The 16,000-nt window shown below is 39.1% G+C and overlaps 1 protein-coding gene across 1 annotated transcript; it reads left to right on the top strand.

Annotated features, from left to right (window-relative positions):
- Positions 1-5,856: 5,856 nt before the first annotated feature.
- Hlf (hepatic leukemia factor) lies at positions 5,857-9,803 on the top strand. The gene is given in 5 exon segments (NM_001129814.1): positions 5,857-6,098; positions 7,899-7,902; positions 7,905-8,097; positions 8,100-8,262; positions 8,732-9,803. Coding segments are annotated over 5 exon segments (918 nt in total). The 5' UTR covers positions 5,857-5,983; the 3' UTR covers positions 9,175-9,803.
- The last annotated feature ends 6,197 nt before the right edge of the window (positions 9,804-16,000 follow it).

Genomic DNA, 16,000 nt, shown 5'->3' with positions numbered 1-16,000 from the left:
GGGAAAAGGAATGAAAAGAAGGGAAGGGAAAGAAGAGAGAAGAGGAAAGGAAGAAGAAAAGAAAAAGGGGTCCGACAGGGCCTTGCCGCCCATGCTGTTGCCCCCCCCCCCCGCAAAACAAGAGAGAAGGAAGGAAAGGGAAAGAAACAAAAGAAGAAAAGAAAAGAAGGGATATCAGTTGCAATTTTTCTGCAAACAAGATGTGGGTCGCGGAGAAAGGCCTTTGCCTCTGCCCCACCCCCCCCCCCCCCCTCCCGCCAAAAAAAAGAGAAAGAAAGGAAAGGGAAAGAGGAGAGCCAAAATGGAACACAAAAGAGGAAGAAGAAAAGAAAAGGGTGAAAAGAAGCAGAGATCAGTTGTGATTAATCTCACCAACATCGTGTGGATTGGGGAGAGGGGGCGAAAGACCCCTGCCTCCCTCAGCAAACTTAAATGAGAGAGAGAGAGAGCGAAGTAAGGGAAGGGAAAGGGGGAAAAAAGAGGAAGAAGAAAGGTGGGCAGATCAGTTGCAATTTGTCCCGATTTGTACCCCTCCCCCCCCCCCTCCCTCAGCAAAGAGAGAGAGAGAGAGAGAGAGAGAGAGAGAGAGAGAGAGAGAGAGAGAGAGAGAGATGGAGAAGGGAAGTGAAAGGGAAAGAGGAGAGAAAGGGACAGAAACAAAGAGGAAGAAAAGAAATGAATTAAGGAAGAACAGTTGCGATTTTCATTGGTTCTTCTATCATCATTGTACAACTATCATTGTACAAAATTATATATTCATTTATTTATTCCTGTTTGATAACAAAAATATGAATATAAACTCACAACAGCAACAAAATTAAATGTAGAAGGAAACTATCTTGCTGGGAGCAAGAAGCGCAAAATGATCATGCATTTGCATGTACATGTAAGTGTATCATTAATATTATTCATATTGTTTATTTACATCTTGTGAAATAGTATGCATTCAAGCTTTGGGGATTTTTTTTTGTGTATTTGTATGAAAGAAAGCATTTTTGAGCTTATAATGCACATGTTGCAATTTCAGGTGCAACTTAGTGTTCAAATATGGGTTACGCACGGCCAGGCATTAGTGTAGGAAATCTTTAAATGTTAATTAGGTATATGACTAAATTACTTGTCTGTTGCCTTACGAAAAAAATTATATTTAGTCAGGCGAATTGAGTCGCAAAACAATCATTGTGTTAAAAGGAAAAAAAAACATATTTGATGACATTCGAAATTCCCCAATAGCCAATACGATTGGAGAATACTCGTTTTGTTTTTCTTAAAAAATTACTCAACTATAAATAGCTGGCCCGGATACTTGAGTCTCTCACAAAACTAAATTATAGGCCTGATGTGTCGTCAGGGGCGTCGCTAGACCTTTTTCAGTGGGGGGGGGGGGGGTATAGAGGCCAATGATTACCGACAAAACAAGCCACCAATTACCGACAAAATTAAATGTCCCAATAATACCCTATAAACCGAGGCCAAAGGCTAAATTATTATGCGCAAATGGTCATTTTCGTCGACGACATAAATATTCAAATTATTTCGTCAACTTAGTAAGCATCATAGCTATATATTTTAATGCAGGGGTATTGAGCAAGCGAATCACTTAAAGGGCTCGCAAAACGCTCCCTAGTTGGGGGAGGGGTGGGTGAAAGGCCTCCCGCGCGAAGCGCGGTAGCTTAGACGTTTCATTAAATTATTATGAAAAGAAGACGATTTGTTGTATACCGTTCTCTACTCTTAACCCTAATTGTCTGAATTCAGTTTTCCACCTCTCGGGAGCTTCGACGTTTCATTAAATTATTAGAAAAAGAAGACGATTCATTGTACTGACTCTAAATCATTGTCTGAATTTTCAAAAATGTTTCTTTGTCCTATAAAAAGTCACAGTTCGAAGGGGAAAAATTGCTGGCCGACCGACATAAAAAAAATCCCACCGGCTTCAACCTCACCCCCCCCCCCCCCCCTTTAGCGACGCCCCTGAATGTAGGGTGGCCTGAGCGGGTAGGCACAGGGTGTGGTTCTAAACTTACAGAGACACTTCGATGAAGACACCCTTATTTCATGATTGCGTGTGTTGAACTGCCCTGGGCTTTACAACTTTAAACCTCCAGGGTTTATTTTGCATATATAGGTATTTACATGTTCATTTATATAATAAAAGGAAATAATGAATATTCAAATATCATAGGTAGCAAATAAAGGATGACTAACAGAGAAATGACAACAAACAGATAGGAGAGGATGATCAAGCATAATGATGTGCACCAATCTATAAATGTGAATTACTAAGTAGCCTGTGCACACTACAGCTCTACAGTAAGAAAGCATTTGTAGCCTTAATTTTAAGCAGTTGAAGAAATTAATAAAAGTAGGCCTACTTGAAGAAATCGTTGAATTGTATGATATTCAGTTTATTTTTATTAAGTAAGACAAAGTACTAGGTGTTAAAATAACACACATTTAACACCTTTGGAAAAAACAATATCCCAGGAACGTGAAAAACAAAACTTTTGTTGTAATGCCTATAATCGGACATATTTAAAAACTGAAATGTGGCACCACCCAAAAAGTATAATTCTGAGATCCTCCTTTGTCTTTAATTTGCACCTGGAAATAAATTCCTCGTCTATGTCATCGCGGCGAAAAATTTCAGACTTTTCTTCTTTAGAGGTGCACATGCAGCCTCAGACAAATGTGCCAAAGAAGTTTTGTCTTCTTGTGTTCCTGGAAACAAAGTTTTGGGCAATATTTTTCAAGTCCAGTTTATCTGTACGAGATTTATATATGAGTAATATTAAGCTTTGGTTGAGCTTTCTTTGGGTCATTGTACTTATCAGATAAGTTTTGATCCCTTTCAAGAAAGAGAATGTTCTCTCGCAAGTTGCCGTTGTAACCGGGATGGTAAGGTAAATGAGAAGAAGAATGTGCACCTTTGAGAATAATTTCAAAGTCGATATCTCCGGCATACACTTCCCTCAACTCATCAGCACGAACAAAATATTGGGGGGGGGGCTCATGATAACCGAGCCCGGCCGAAATATAGGGGGGGCTCAATGATATCTGAGCCCCCCCCCCCAAATATCGGAGTATGGCTAGCTGCCCCAGGGCCTTGTCCTTTATACGGATCAGGGAAAAATACTTTAAAAATTTCGGGGGCTACTTTTATGACTTTTGGGGGCTCTGTTTGGCATTTCGGGGCTAATTCACCCCGAGCCCCCCTGTATTTTTCCCCCTGATACGGATACGTGAGCGCCTTGATGGGTCCACTTCTAACTCGTGTTTTTAGCCCTTTTTTCTTTCCTTTTTCCTTTCCTTTTTTTTCTTCTTTCCTTTCCTTTCTTTTTTTTTTTCAAAGAGGGGGGGGGGGGCGCGTCCGTCGCCCCCCGTATATCCGCGCCTGAGTGACACCCACATAAACTAACTTTATTTATTACCGAACAAAAATAAAGAAAGGGCCCCTCGACACCATAGGTCTAAGTATTCAGCCAGTTGCTACCCCCCCCCCCCCCCCACCAAAATAAACTTTAAAAGTGATTTTTTTTTTTTTTTTTTTTTTTTTTTTAATTTGATACCAGTGATTTGCAGATGCTGCTGAAACCGCCTGATTTTCCGGGATTTTTCCTCACTTTTTAGTAAATTATTCTTTTTATGCGTTTGTGGGAGAATGATAAATATCAAAATGTACAGTCAGGCAAGAAATGCGCTTATTTACTATTTAGAGGCCTACTACGGCGGGCTTGGGGGCTCAAGCCCCCTCCCCCACACTTTTGAAAAAGTATATTAAAGAGAATTAAATAGAAAGAAATAGAAAAGAAAGTATGCTCATGTGACCGTAATTAAATGCCCATACCCCTGAGCTTCCGGGGGCTCTGCCCCCTGGACCCCACCTCGGGACCTAAGGCTGGCTCCTGGATGCTAATCTGACCTTAATTTTAATGCCTAAAACCCCTGCGCTTCCGGGGACTCCGCCCCTTGGACCATACGCCAATTAGTGACCTGCATGTGTCATGAATAAGGTATTAAAATTTGCTCATCTGACCGTAATTAAATGCCCCTACCCCCTGAGCATCCGCCAATTTGTGCTACGCTCTACCTTATCTTAAATACTCTAGCCTCCCCCACTCACTTTCAACCCCATTTTTAATCACTTTTATTTCCCAATTAACTCCTTCATTAAACCTCGAAACGCCCCCAAATACTTGGAGCGGGGCCTGTATCAAGAGTATATACTAGTAGTGAGTTGGTTGAAGTACGAAGCCACGTAGAGAAGTATAATCGATTACAACAGTTGTGGGGCCGATATCCCCGCCTCCCCCCCCCCCCCCACTCAGTGTTATTTAGGGTACGCGTATGCTTGTACCCTCTTTTTGAAAAGACCCCCTATCTGAGCACTGCCAACATTTCCGAACCCCCCTTTCGCGGGCTTTTCACGGGCTTTTCCTGCCTTGGAGACCCCCCTAAATCAGGAACGCTGCTCAATGTACCCCCTATCTCAGGACTTGCAGACACCCCCCCCCCTCTCATCTCAGATCAGCTGTCATTTACTGGTTGGCACTTTTTCAAGTTCTTCTTCTTGATCATTTTGAAGCACAATTTTTTTAGGGCTTCAATATTACACCATATCACAGACACTGATAACAAAGTCATGTAGGGCCTTGCATCTCAGATTTAACATTGTTAAACGATCCCTTTAAAGGCACACTGTCCTACTTGTAGCTACTTGTTCCCTCCAGGCGCGTACGCAGGGGGTGGTTTAGGGGTTAACCCCCCCCCCTTTGGTAATTTTATGTATGTAAACCCTCCTAAAAAAAACCTAAACCCCCCCCCCTTTTGATGACCTTACCCCCCCCCCCCCCCCAAATTGAGCAAAATGTCAAATTTCCAAATTTCGAGACAAAAAAAAAGAAGAAAAAAAAGTGTCCTCTCTTGAGAAGTCCGTACTGCCGCCGTACTGGGACGGGAGTGCATGGGACTCAATGTTTTTACTTTTCATATGTCCGGTAGGACAAACGGCGCGGTCACACCGGTACATGAATTCGAATTATATCAATGTACTAAGAAAGAACTTCCAGGGACCACTCCTGAGACATCCCTCCTGAGACATGTCCTCCTCGCATCGCTTTATATTTTTAAGTTCATTTTTGTGATGTAAAACTTTATAGCCAGGCGCGGATCCCACCCCCCCCCCCAACTTATTGCAGTGACACTCCCTAAGTCCGGTGTATAAAGTCATAGTGCGAGCCGGACTTTGGTGCGTGAAAAGTACCCCTTTACCGGTAACACGCATGCGGTCATTCCGATCCCGGAGTGGGGGTGGGGGGGGAGGGGCCACGGGCCCTTCGCCCCTGGCCTTAAAAAAAAAAATGTTTTTATATATATTTGTTTAATAAGTGATCACACAACCCGCAACCCCCCCCCCCCCCCCCCCCTGAGCGAAATAACGGTCTGCAAGATTTTCAAATTTCAGGGGGCAAAAACAAATTATGCTCACTCCCCCCCCCCCCCCCCCCCGCAAATGCGACTTTTGAAACCAGAATTAAATCTACAAAATAAATAGGTAAATATTCCTTTAGTTTAAAAAGTTTAGAGGGGCCACTGCATTGGTGGCATTGGTGTATACCTGTCGTGCCGGAGGGTGGGTCTTGGGGCTAAGAATTTACACGACCAACAAAAAAGTAGATAAAACACAAATGTAAATGTTACAGCAGGGATCCTGGTTACAGTTTTCCAAATGTGAAATCATCATTTCGTGCGCGCGAGCGAGCTCACTGCAGATTTCTATGCATATGGAGCGGACAGTACGCAAGCGATCGTTCGACTCTCCCGCGCCGCGCACTTACAGCTACAGCTACAGCTAATCACAATCGTACTTATAATACTTGACTGATCGACACGACTCTAGCAACACTTTTTTTCCTCAGGTGACCCGTTGAAGACGACCGGATTCTCTACTTTTAATTTGTTATCACTAAGCCATTCGGATATCATGGATTTTATGGAAGGCATGGAGGAGCGTCTCAGCGATATTCGAGGAATTACGCTGAAATCTTTGTTGGAAAACCCAAGTTTTTTACAGCCTCCGACAGGCAATAACAACGAAGGTGAGAAATAAAATCTTCGTTTGCGCTCCCATGCGACCGCCGCTAGAGCTATGGCGCAGCAAAAAACTGCGCTGCCTATGTACGACGTGTGTGTGTAGAGGGGTGTGTACATTATGTTGACGTGTTGTCAACAATTAACTCTCAGCCCGCAACACCTCGTTGAAATGTAGGGTTTAGCTCTAATGCCTTTCATTTTCAATGTCATTGTACACAAATATTGATCTCTTGATTTTGAGCTTTCTACTTTTCATAAAATTTGCTCATCATTTGAATTGTAAATTATCTAAATCTGTTCGACAATATGGGAAATATTTTCGTATTTGGGTCTCGGTCATCCGCGATCGCGCGCCATTAGCCTTCGCGTACCAGGCAGTACCATGCATTTTCCGTAGCTCACAGTGCAGTGTGTGTTATGTGTGTGTGTGCACTATACGTGCGGGAGGGAGGCCGAGCAGAGTCACGTTTTCGGGAACGTGCCTGCGTATGTGTATGGTGGAGTGAACGGCACGGAGATGCACTGACTGGAATCCTGCTCAGCTCAGATCAGAAATTTAGGCCTACCTGGATATAAAACCATGACTGTCTCAATAGCTTTTTTAATATTTCAGTACAAGGTGTATTTAGGGGGTCAAAGAAAGAACTAGACTAACGTCAAACAATATTAACTCATATTAACTGACTGTCAATTTTTATCTAGGAGTCTAGGACTAGGTTCTAACATTTATTTTAGGCCTACAAAAGTTAATCTCTGATTTTGTTCCCTTTTTTTTGTGGGGGGGGGGGGGGGGGGGGTGGGGGTTGTGTGGCATGTGGCATGTGGATATATTGATAGTCATTCTGTTAGTAGTTTGGACCTCATTTGACCCCTAGCCTGGGTTGAATTGTGGATAGATCTATGGCATTCATTTAATACTTTAGGTCATGGCAACAAATTAAACAAAACATGTAGTTTAGATCTTTTCAGAAGAAGGTTCCTTTTTTTTCCTTCTTGTTATTTTCCAGTACCAAATATTGTTACGTTAGAAAAGAATAGGCATTTAAAGCATGTACAAGTGTAGTCAATTTAACTGTTACATGTAAGCACCTCCAAGATATTGGGCAATATGACAAAAGGAGGGTTAGATCTCTATGGGAAATTCATGTGAAGGGATCATCAGATTGTCTTGAAAGTTTGCATCTATGTTTTTGTATCTATTAAGCGCATCCTGATCTTTACTTTGCCCAGATTTCAATCGAGACCTGGCCATAGCCAGATTCATTAAGAAATTTAAACTTCATCAAACCCAGAATCAAGCAAACATAGGTCTTCACTCTTCACTCTTCAACACACAGCTAAGAACACCATTTCTAAGTTCTAGATTGTTTGGTGCTTCCAAATTTTGGTATTACATACTGTAGAAGAAACTATTATCCTTCAGGAAATAATCAAAAAGTTTGACCAACCTGACCCAATGAAATACACCTTTATCGAGATTTAACTGAAAATCGCACCTTGCGACCTTTACATGTAGGTGTTTTTATGGTGCCTGGTCACAAATGCTCATAACTCTTTAGAATGGAACTGCTGATCATTTTGCATTAAAGACATTTTAATTTGTTTTATTGGAACTTTGGTAGGGGTTCAAAAGACAAGGACTGCTACATTTACAATATCCTGGCTGTTGAGCAAGACTCTGGCAGTTTGAAAATCTTTGAATGATACATGTACATGTACATGTAGCTTGATAAAGAAGAAGAAAAAGAAGCCATCTGTATTTTAAAATTAATTTAGGTTGTTTTACATTGTGTTATTCTCAACAGACAAAATGCAAAGAAAGACAAAGAGGCTGGACTCTTTGGTTTGGATATTGGGTCAGAGGATGTGGCCTCTGCCTTCCTTGGCCCCACCCTGTGGGAGAAGACGCCCTACGATGACCTCAAGCTTGAGTACATGGACCTGGATGAATTCCTCTCAGAGAATGGAATCGCAGTCTCAGATGGAAAGACCAGCAGCCAGGAAAACCCCAGGAGAAGGTTGTCTCTGAAGGAGCGTCTCCTGTTTCTAGGGGAGCATCCCCTGTTTCTGAGACATCCACCGATAAGGAGAATCGTTATCTCATGAGCACCCAATCACCTACCCCAAGTCCTCCACCACCAATGAGCCCAGACTCAATCAGCGAAGAATGTAAGTACCAGTGTGCTATCATACTTAATGCTGAGTGAAATCTCTGATAGACCCTGTACATATGGTCTTTTAAAAAAAATTAATATATCCGGCTGACACCTTTGTGACTATCCAAATTTCAGCAGAATGTTGTCTTATATTAAAATGAGGTATATCCATGAAGTAAACATTTTTTTAAAAAGTCAATTATATCAAGAAAACATTCATATGCTAAGAGCCTAAGGACATTGATTTTTCACTAAATTTTTTGCAGGTCTATCCAAAGACTTGATTCAATATCATTTTTAAAATTTTGATTCTAGCAAATTCATTTAAAACACATCCTTAGATAAATACATGAAGTATATAATATATATAGTTTTTAAAAAAAAATTTAGTTTAATATAGTACACATTTTACATCATCATAGTGATAGGAAATGATGAGACTCATTCAGCCAAAAGTAACTTCTTTTTCATTTCTGTTACAGTGGTTTACTCACCAACCAATACCATGAGTCCAGTTCGAGAGCCAAGTCCAGTGCACGTCAACGTCCCTTTTGAGCTCAGCGAAACGGACGTGGCCCTCGCTACGGCACCAGGCCAGGACACCTTTGACCCCACAGAGTGCACCTTTACCGCGGAGGAGCTCAAGCCGCAGCCTATGATCAAGAAGTCACGAAAGATCTACGTGCCCGATGAGCAGAAGGACGACAAGTACTGGGAGAGACGCAGGAAGAACAATATTGCCGCTAAGCGATCGCGAGAGGCAAGGCGCGTCAAAGAAAACCAAATTGTTATCCGGGCATCCTACTTGGGAAAAGAGAATAGCGCTCTCAGGGATGATGTCTTAGAATTGAAGAAGGAAAACTCAACGCTCAAGAAGATTATTGCCAGCTATGAAAAGCGTCTCAAAACCGCGAAGATGGACTAGCCCCTGATTTCATCCCAATATAATATAGTTACATGGTTAATGTAATGTTTTTAAAGACACATGTCCCCTTTCTCTGTAATTGTACATTTTACTTATAAATGTCTGGTGACTCAGGTACGACATTAACATCCTTCTGCAGATTTTAGCTGGCAGTCAAGGTGTCCACTCATTTCTGATGGATCATATTTCTAAGTACCATTTTTCTTGAAAAAGAGAAATATTGCGTTCATTTCTGACTCTTGTCAAGAGCTGATTTACAAAGTCCTTCATTACTCTTGATAGTAATCTACCTATCTGATTATCTAATTCAAGTGGATACGTTTTGAAGTTGGAAATAATAGATATGGCCTCATTGAGATACCTGTAGTGAAAGATATATTTGTATATGACAATGTACAAATTGCACTTGCTATTTGTGAACATGTCAACATGTGATACACCTATTGCCCATTGATGCAATGATAAATTTAAAAAAAACAAGAAAAAAACAACATCACTCTCTTTCAGTGTCAAATTTGGCCAATACAACTTCACCATTTCCCCTTAACTAAAGTTACGACAAGAAATTTGAACATGGTTATTCAATAAATAACTGTTCACAGTACATGTAGTTTTTTTTCTCTCCCTCAGTCTCCCCCCCCCCCCCCCCCCCCCTCTCTCTCGCTATCTCTCTTTTATGGATTATATCTTATGTAGATAAATCATGCCCACCACTAACTGATTTAAAAGAGATCAAATATTGAATGATCATGTACATTCATCAGTTGAAAGATGATTAGATTGGAATGATGATTGATTTGTTGTACTATCGTTTGCCTCTTTAACTGTACATAGCTCTAATGTTTCAAATGTTATTGTTGTCGCTAAAGCAGCTAGCTACAGATATATCAAGCTGTGAATTACAATTTCAATTTAGTGATGTTAATCTGTCATCCCCTAACATTTATTAAGATAAGTGATGATATAATGCAGTGTGTGAAGAAATTTGATATTACTATTATATATATTTTTAAACAATAGATTGCAGGGCCTGATGTTGCCATCTAAGTTGATGAATGTGACAATTGCACTGCTACATGTAACTACGTATTAGAGATCACCACATCAGAACTTCAGAAGCTTATTAGATTTTATCCAAGCTATCTAAATCTAATGTTAAAAGATAATAGTTTCACATGTTTGCACTCTTTCATGGAGATAAATAGAGGACAGATCAGCGAAGGCAGGAGGTTAGTACTATAACGCAAGATCTGTTTGTATTATTTATTTATGCAGATAGGTTTTATTTATTCAGGGTGATACAGATTTTACAGGTCATTGTTCCCAAGTTCCAGCCCTGTCTGTTCGCACTGTCTATCTACACTCGATTTTGCATGATATATGTACAATTCAGAATGATAATTTTCCTCATAAATCCTGCAACGTACCAGTAGATTTTCCATATCCATTCACTTTATATTTCTTTCCTGTCTACATGTAGGTGATGCAAAGGTTGCATAAAGATTTATTTATTTTTTCTTCTAAAAAATTGCAGCATCATCCCTCAAAAGGAGTGATGTAACACTGTTTGTTTTGACTTTGAACTTTATATATTGCCCAGGAGATCTGTTTACCTGTATTGTATTCTCTCTTGACTTTGGCAGTTTGCCAGAGTTGAGAGAAGTCAGATGTCCTTTTATTCCAGTACCCTTGAGTAAAGGCGGATGTACAATGTAGGTGGGAGTTCATGGCACTAAAGTTTCAACTTGCACATGTATAATTCTCTTCCTAATTCATGCTTTTACATAATTTTCCATTCTTCATAATTGTACACAGTGATATGTGTATTCACAGTACGTACAACAAATGAATTTCTCAATGTACTGCTTTGATGGTTATTCTAAAGATTCTATTCTTTTTTGATTGAATGTACATAGACATATAAATATTAAAGTTTACATGGTTGTTGGTTAGGGGCGTGGTTATAGTATTCATTCCATACTATGGATTATTTTTCAAAAGCTGTAAAATCATGTATCATACACAATTTCTCGCACAATTTGTATAGAAAGAAAAAAAAATGTGGCTGGACTTTCGTATTGTATTTTTTTCATTAGGGTAAGCAGTGTGATGATGATACTTCAAACGTCTCTTTTATTGTGAATGTTTTTATCCGAGGCGGATGTGAAACCATGTATGCACATAATTAGTAGGGACAAGTGTTGGTAGTATTGCATGAAAGGTACGTGTACAAACTAAATATTTTTGCCCTTGAAAGAAAACATGGAATGGTTTGCTGGTTTGGCTAGAAGTATTATCATGACATAGAGTAGGTAATGACTTTAAAACTACATGGTATACACATGAGCATAGAAAGTCGGCATATGTGTTTGACTATGTGCTTGGTATTTGATGATATTATCACAGACAGTTGGTTGTCATGGTACATGTATATAGTACCTGGTGTGCTTCTCCGTGTAATTAGTAATGAGGGCAGGATGCTGTGTAGAAGTAAAGGTACCCTCGCCCATGAATGCCTACAATGAAAAGACGTCTTAAGCTATTGATCATGTCTACAATAGACATTGTCTATTGTCGAGGACACCATTTGTGAGCTTCTGCAAGGGTACTTTGTTTGTATTCTCTCTGCATAGTGAGATTCCTAATCCTGCCTTCTGACCTTTGTCAAGGTTTCCCAAACCTTCAATGGGTTCACTTTTGCAGAAGATGTCACCTACATGTACACAGTATGTGTATGATGGACCTCAGCTCAAGTTGCAAGTCATTCAATATATGCAGTAATTTGCACTTTAAGCCTTTTAGGTCATTACCACAGTTTAGACTAATTACTTTTGGATTTCCGGTATGCAGATCGCACTTTAAGTTTAAAGAGGTTACAAGTTAATGGCATAGAAATTCAGTATTCATTACACACAGTGTGCAACAAGCTATTAATTATGCATGGTTTATTATCTGCCCATTACTCTGTGGGTGAGGATAAGCCTGGTTCAATACACTAATGGATGTAATACCAGTAGTTTAAACAAACATGTGGAGTTGCATGTGACTGCCATATACACCCATGCATAGGTGTACATCAATCTGCCTGTAATTACATTTATTTACACATGTGTTTCTATTTCCCATGCAGGAAATTTAGCAAAGGAAATTGTCTTCTTCATGCATTACGGTATGTCTTGGAAGAAGTACATTTTATCAGAAGACTATAAATCATGAGAATTAATCACACATTTATCTGTATCGTGTAGGTACAAGCATTCAATATGAATGTACTAGTAGAGTGTGATGGCCTGCAGCAACCAGTTTACATGCTGTTTTGTCGCTCACTATCCACCTTCTTGTAAAATTGAATTGAGACACATGAGTCAGTCTAATTGATCCTTGAGATCTACTGCTTAACAAATGATGCGCCATGTGCCTTGTTTAGAATAGATTGACTGGATTTGTGCAGACAGTTTATTCACCTATTTCATCTGCCAATCATTTATGGTCCAAATTTACAAAGGGGGCTTACTTTGAGTCGTAATTTTAACCTTTACCTTGGGACAAAATGGAAGCTTAAATAAAATCTATACAAAAGCGTATTGATGACCATACATGATGGACACGTGCAAACTACACATATGCTAATGGCTGCTTAATCATGGATTAAGATTTCCTTTGTGTAAGTTGGGCATGGTATCCTGTTGGAAGGATTCAGTACACAGAATTGGTTTTAGAAACGTTAGGCACTATTTGAGAATTCTTTTGTTTTTTTGGTGGCAGTGATTTTGCACTAAAACATAGGAAAGGGTTGATAAATACTTGAGATTTGCAATATGTGGGTAAAATTGGAACTGTTGTTTTTAAATATGACATCCTTTTATGTCAACATGTAATAGTCCCAAAGATATTTAGTCACCTTGGAAAAGATCTTAAATGGTAAATCAATTTCTTCAAATTCTTTTTTTTTTTCAATGGAAAAAAAGTTTTAAAAAAAATGATAGATGAAATAGGACATTATATATTTGTCTTGGTAACAAGCTAAATCTGTCTCAGGTGATGTATATATTTGAAAGTGAGCTTAAACTAAGAAACGTGTGTGTGCATAAGTTCTTAGAGACAGATATTGATAGAATTGGAAAGAGTTGACTTCTTACATACTTCAAAATGACCATAGCCAATAGTTTATTTGATTTAGACTATTTCAAGTCCAAAAACTTTTTTTTATTGCTTTCTCATCTTGCAATGCTCAAAATTGACTTTTATATTAAGACATCAAAAAAAAATATTTTAATTACTTTATTATATGAATATTCATCATACTTCAGGTATTATTCTATGCTAGAATTTCTCTGGGTTTTTAAACTGTTTTTTTAGAATGCACATATAAAGCTGCCTGGTCCCCATTGCAAATTTGCAAATGGCTATTTTCCTTGCTTGGTAACTGGTATGTTTTTTAATCTATTCTAGCTCGAGATTTTCTACAAAGGAAACATGATTTCAGTACCCTGTCACATCAAAGCAATTTTAAATTTTACCCAAATATATTTTGAAGACTTCTTGTAATTCTCACTCGTCCAGTTCTATCAATGACTGTATTCAATGTTGTTATATTGTAAATAATATATGTGGCATATTACGATGTTGGAATTGAATCGATGTTGGGCAGTGATAATGCAAGCTCTTTTTTATGTCGGGTGTGATTTGTGGTACAAAGAACGCCCAGTGATAGGGTGATATATTTACAGAGATGTATTTTGCTAAGCTTGATCGTGATGTGGAAAAAAAATATATAAATATATATATATTCATGTATATGGCACTGTACATTTTCTCATTTTGTTTTCCTTTTTGTTTTGTTATTTGAGTGATTTGAGAATGGTGCTTGTGTGTGAGTTTTTACAAGATTTTTAGTAAGAGAGGTTTGTAACAGGTGAATATACATACTTATTATTTGTAGTCGTGCTGGCGTAGCTTTGTCAGTCACCAAACTACCCTCTGATTGGGCCCGATAGGGCTGCATTATACAATCCAACTACCGGCAATACGTTTGAGTAATGAATAAACAAAAAATGAATTATTTTTTTAAATGAGTAAGGATTTCAGAACAATCCAAGGAATGAAGGAAGTTCGGTAACTCTTTTGAACCTATTGAAATGATACAAAATTAATTTAATAGCAGAAGAAGTAATATTAAAATATAATATTACAATTTTTTAGATAATCAGTAATTTGCGAGCTTTGGGGGAAATTACTCTTAGTCGCTTGAAATTAGGGGCACGTTTAATGATGAGGGGAAAAGGAGACACTTATCGAAAGGGATAAGACACTCATTAGAAAAGCAAAGGAGCACGTGTCAAAGTACAGGGGGTAATTTGTCGACGGAAAAGGGGCACCCATCAGATTTTGATAAGGGCATTTATTAGAGGTGAAAAGGGCATTTATGAAACGGGGATATGTCCCTTATTAGAAAGGAAAAGAGGCACCTCTCAGATTTAAATAGGGCACTTATCACGAGTGAAAAGGGGGCACTTACTAGAGATTAAAAAGGGCACTTGTGAGAATGGAAAATTATCACTTATTACAAAGGAAAATGGGAACTTGTCGAAAGAAAAGGGGCACGTGTCAAAATAAAAAAGGGCACTTATCAGAGATGAAAAGGGGCACTTTTGGGGAACTTGAACAATTGGGAGGGCAAGGTGCCCCCTGCTCCCCCCCCCCCGGAGCCCCGCCTCTGATAACAGGTCCTCTAAAAAGAAAAGACCATCTCGAGTCCGATCATACAATTTTGAAAAATTGAAATTCCACCCATTTTGGATTTTGGAACAATAATGTGAAAGTTGTCCGCCACAACATCACAGAGACATTACCGATTTAGCCAATTCGAAGAGCCCATACCTATATAGTGATTGCAACTTTTGAAAATTTCATAACTTTCACATTTTTTTGTCCGAATTCATTCAAACATTCGCAAGTATGCTTCTCTAGAGTATAGCTATCAAGGTTGGGGCAGCTTACCTGTAAAAACAAAAGTGCCCTTTTGAGAGATGACGTCGCCTAAGACTCCCCGATAGTTTTTTTCTACATTACTCCCCCCCCCTCGCAATAGACTCCCTTTTTTCTTTTTCGAGGAATCCATACCATTACCATAATGATGTTAGGCTTTACTTTAGACCCCTTTTCCTCACATCAACAACGACAACAATAATTATGCGATCGCTTATAAATTCTCAAGAACACTGCCTCTCTGCCGGTTCGCTTCTGAGTCTTAAATAACACTTTATGGTGTAGAACACTTTACAAAATGTAGATTTACTGATTTTACGCTTTAAAAAATAACGATGGTTACTATTTTTCTAGTCCGATGTTGTCAAGATTGCCCGTAAAACTTTCTTTCATTAACTTATTCGCTAGTGAGGGTATTTGTATAAATATTGTATTTATTTATTTCTTAAATGCCAATAGGCCATTACGTAGCACCCGGACGTCGTATAATGAAAAGAAAATGGTCTATTTAATATAGTATGTGTGGTATTCCCTAACATGGCATCAATAAATAAGCGGAACTTGGCTATTCAATTCTGTTATCAATAACTGGCATCAGGGATATTTGAATAGTTACCTAACAAACTACTCAGATCTTTCTGACATGGAATCCCGGTGGGGGGGGGGGGGGGGGGTACTTACATATTAGGACATACGGGTGTGTGCCGCTCTATATAATGGGTAACTTTTTCACCCAAAATCCTTAAACATGGGTCCCACTTTTAACAAAAATTACCATTAAAAATGGGTCCGTATTTATTGCAAACACCCGAAAATTTTGAAAAATGGGTCTTTTTCG

The sequence above is a fragment of the Strongylocentrotus purpuratus genome, unplaced genomic scaffold (genome assembly GCF_000002235.5).
Source record: "Strongylocentrotus purpuratus isolate Spur 01 unplaced genomic scaffold, Spur_5.0 spur5_scaffold_11, whole genome shotgun sequence".
Lineage (NCBI taxonomy): Eukaryota > Metazoa > Echinodermata > Echinoidea > Camarodonta > Strongylocentrotidae > Strongylocentrotus > Strongylocentrotus purpuratus.
Note: the sequence above shows the minus strand (reverse complement) of the source record. Positions and strands in the feature narration are given on the sequence as shown.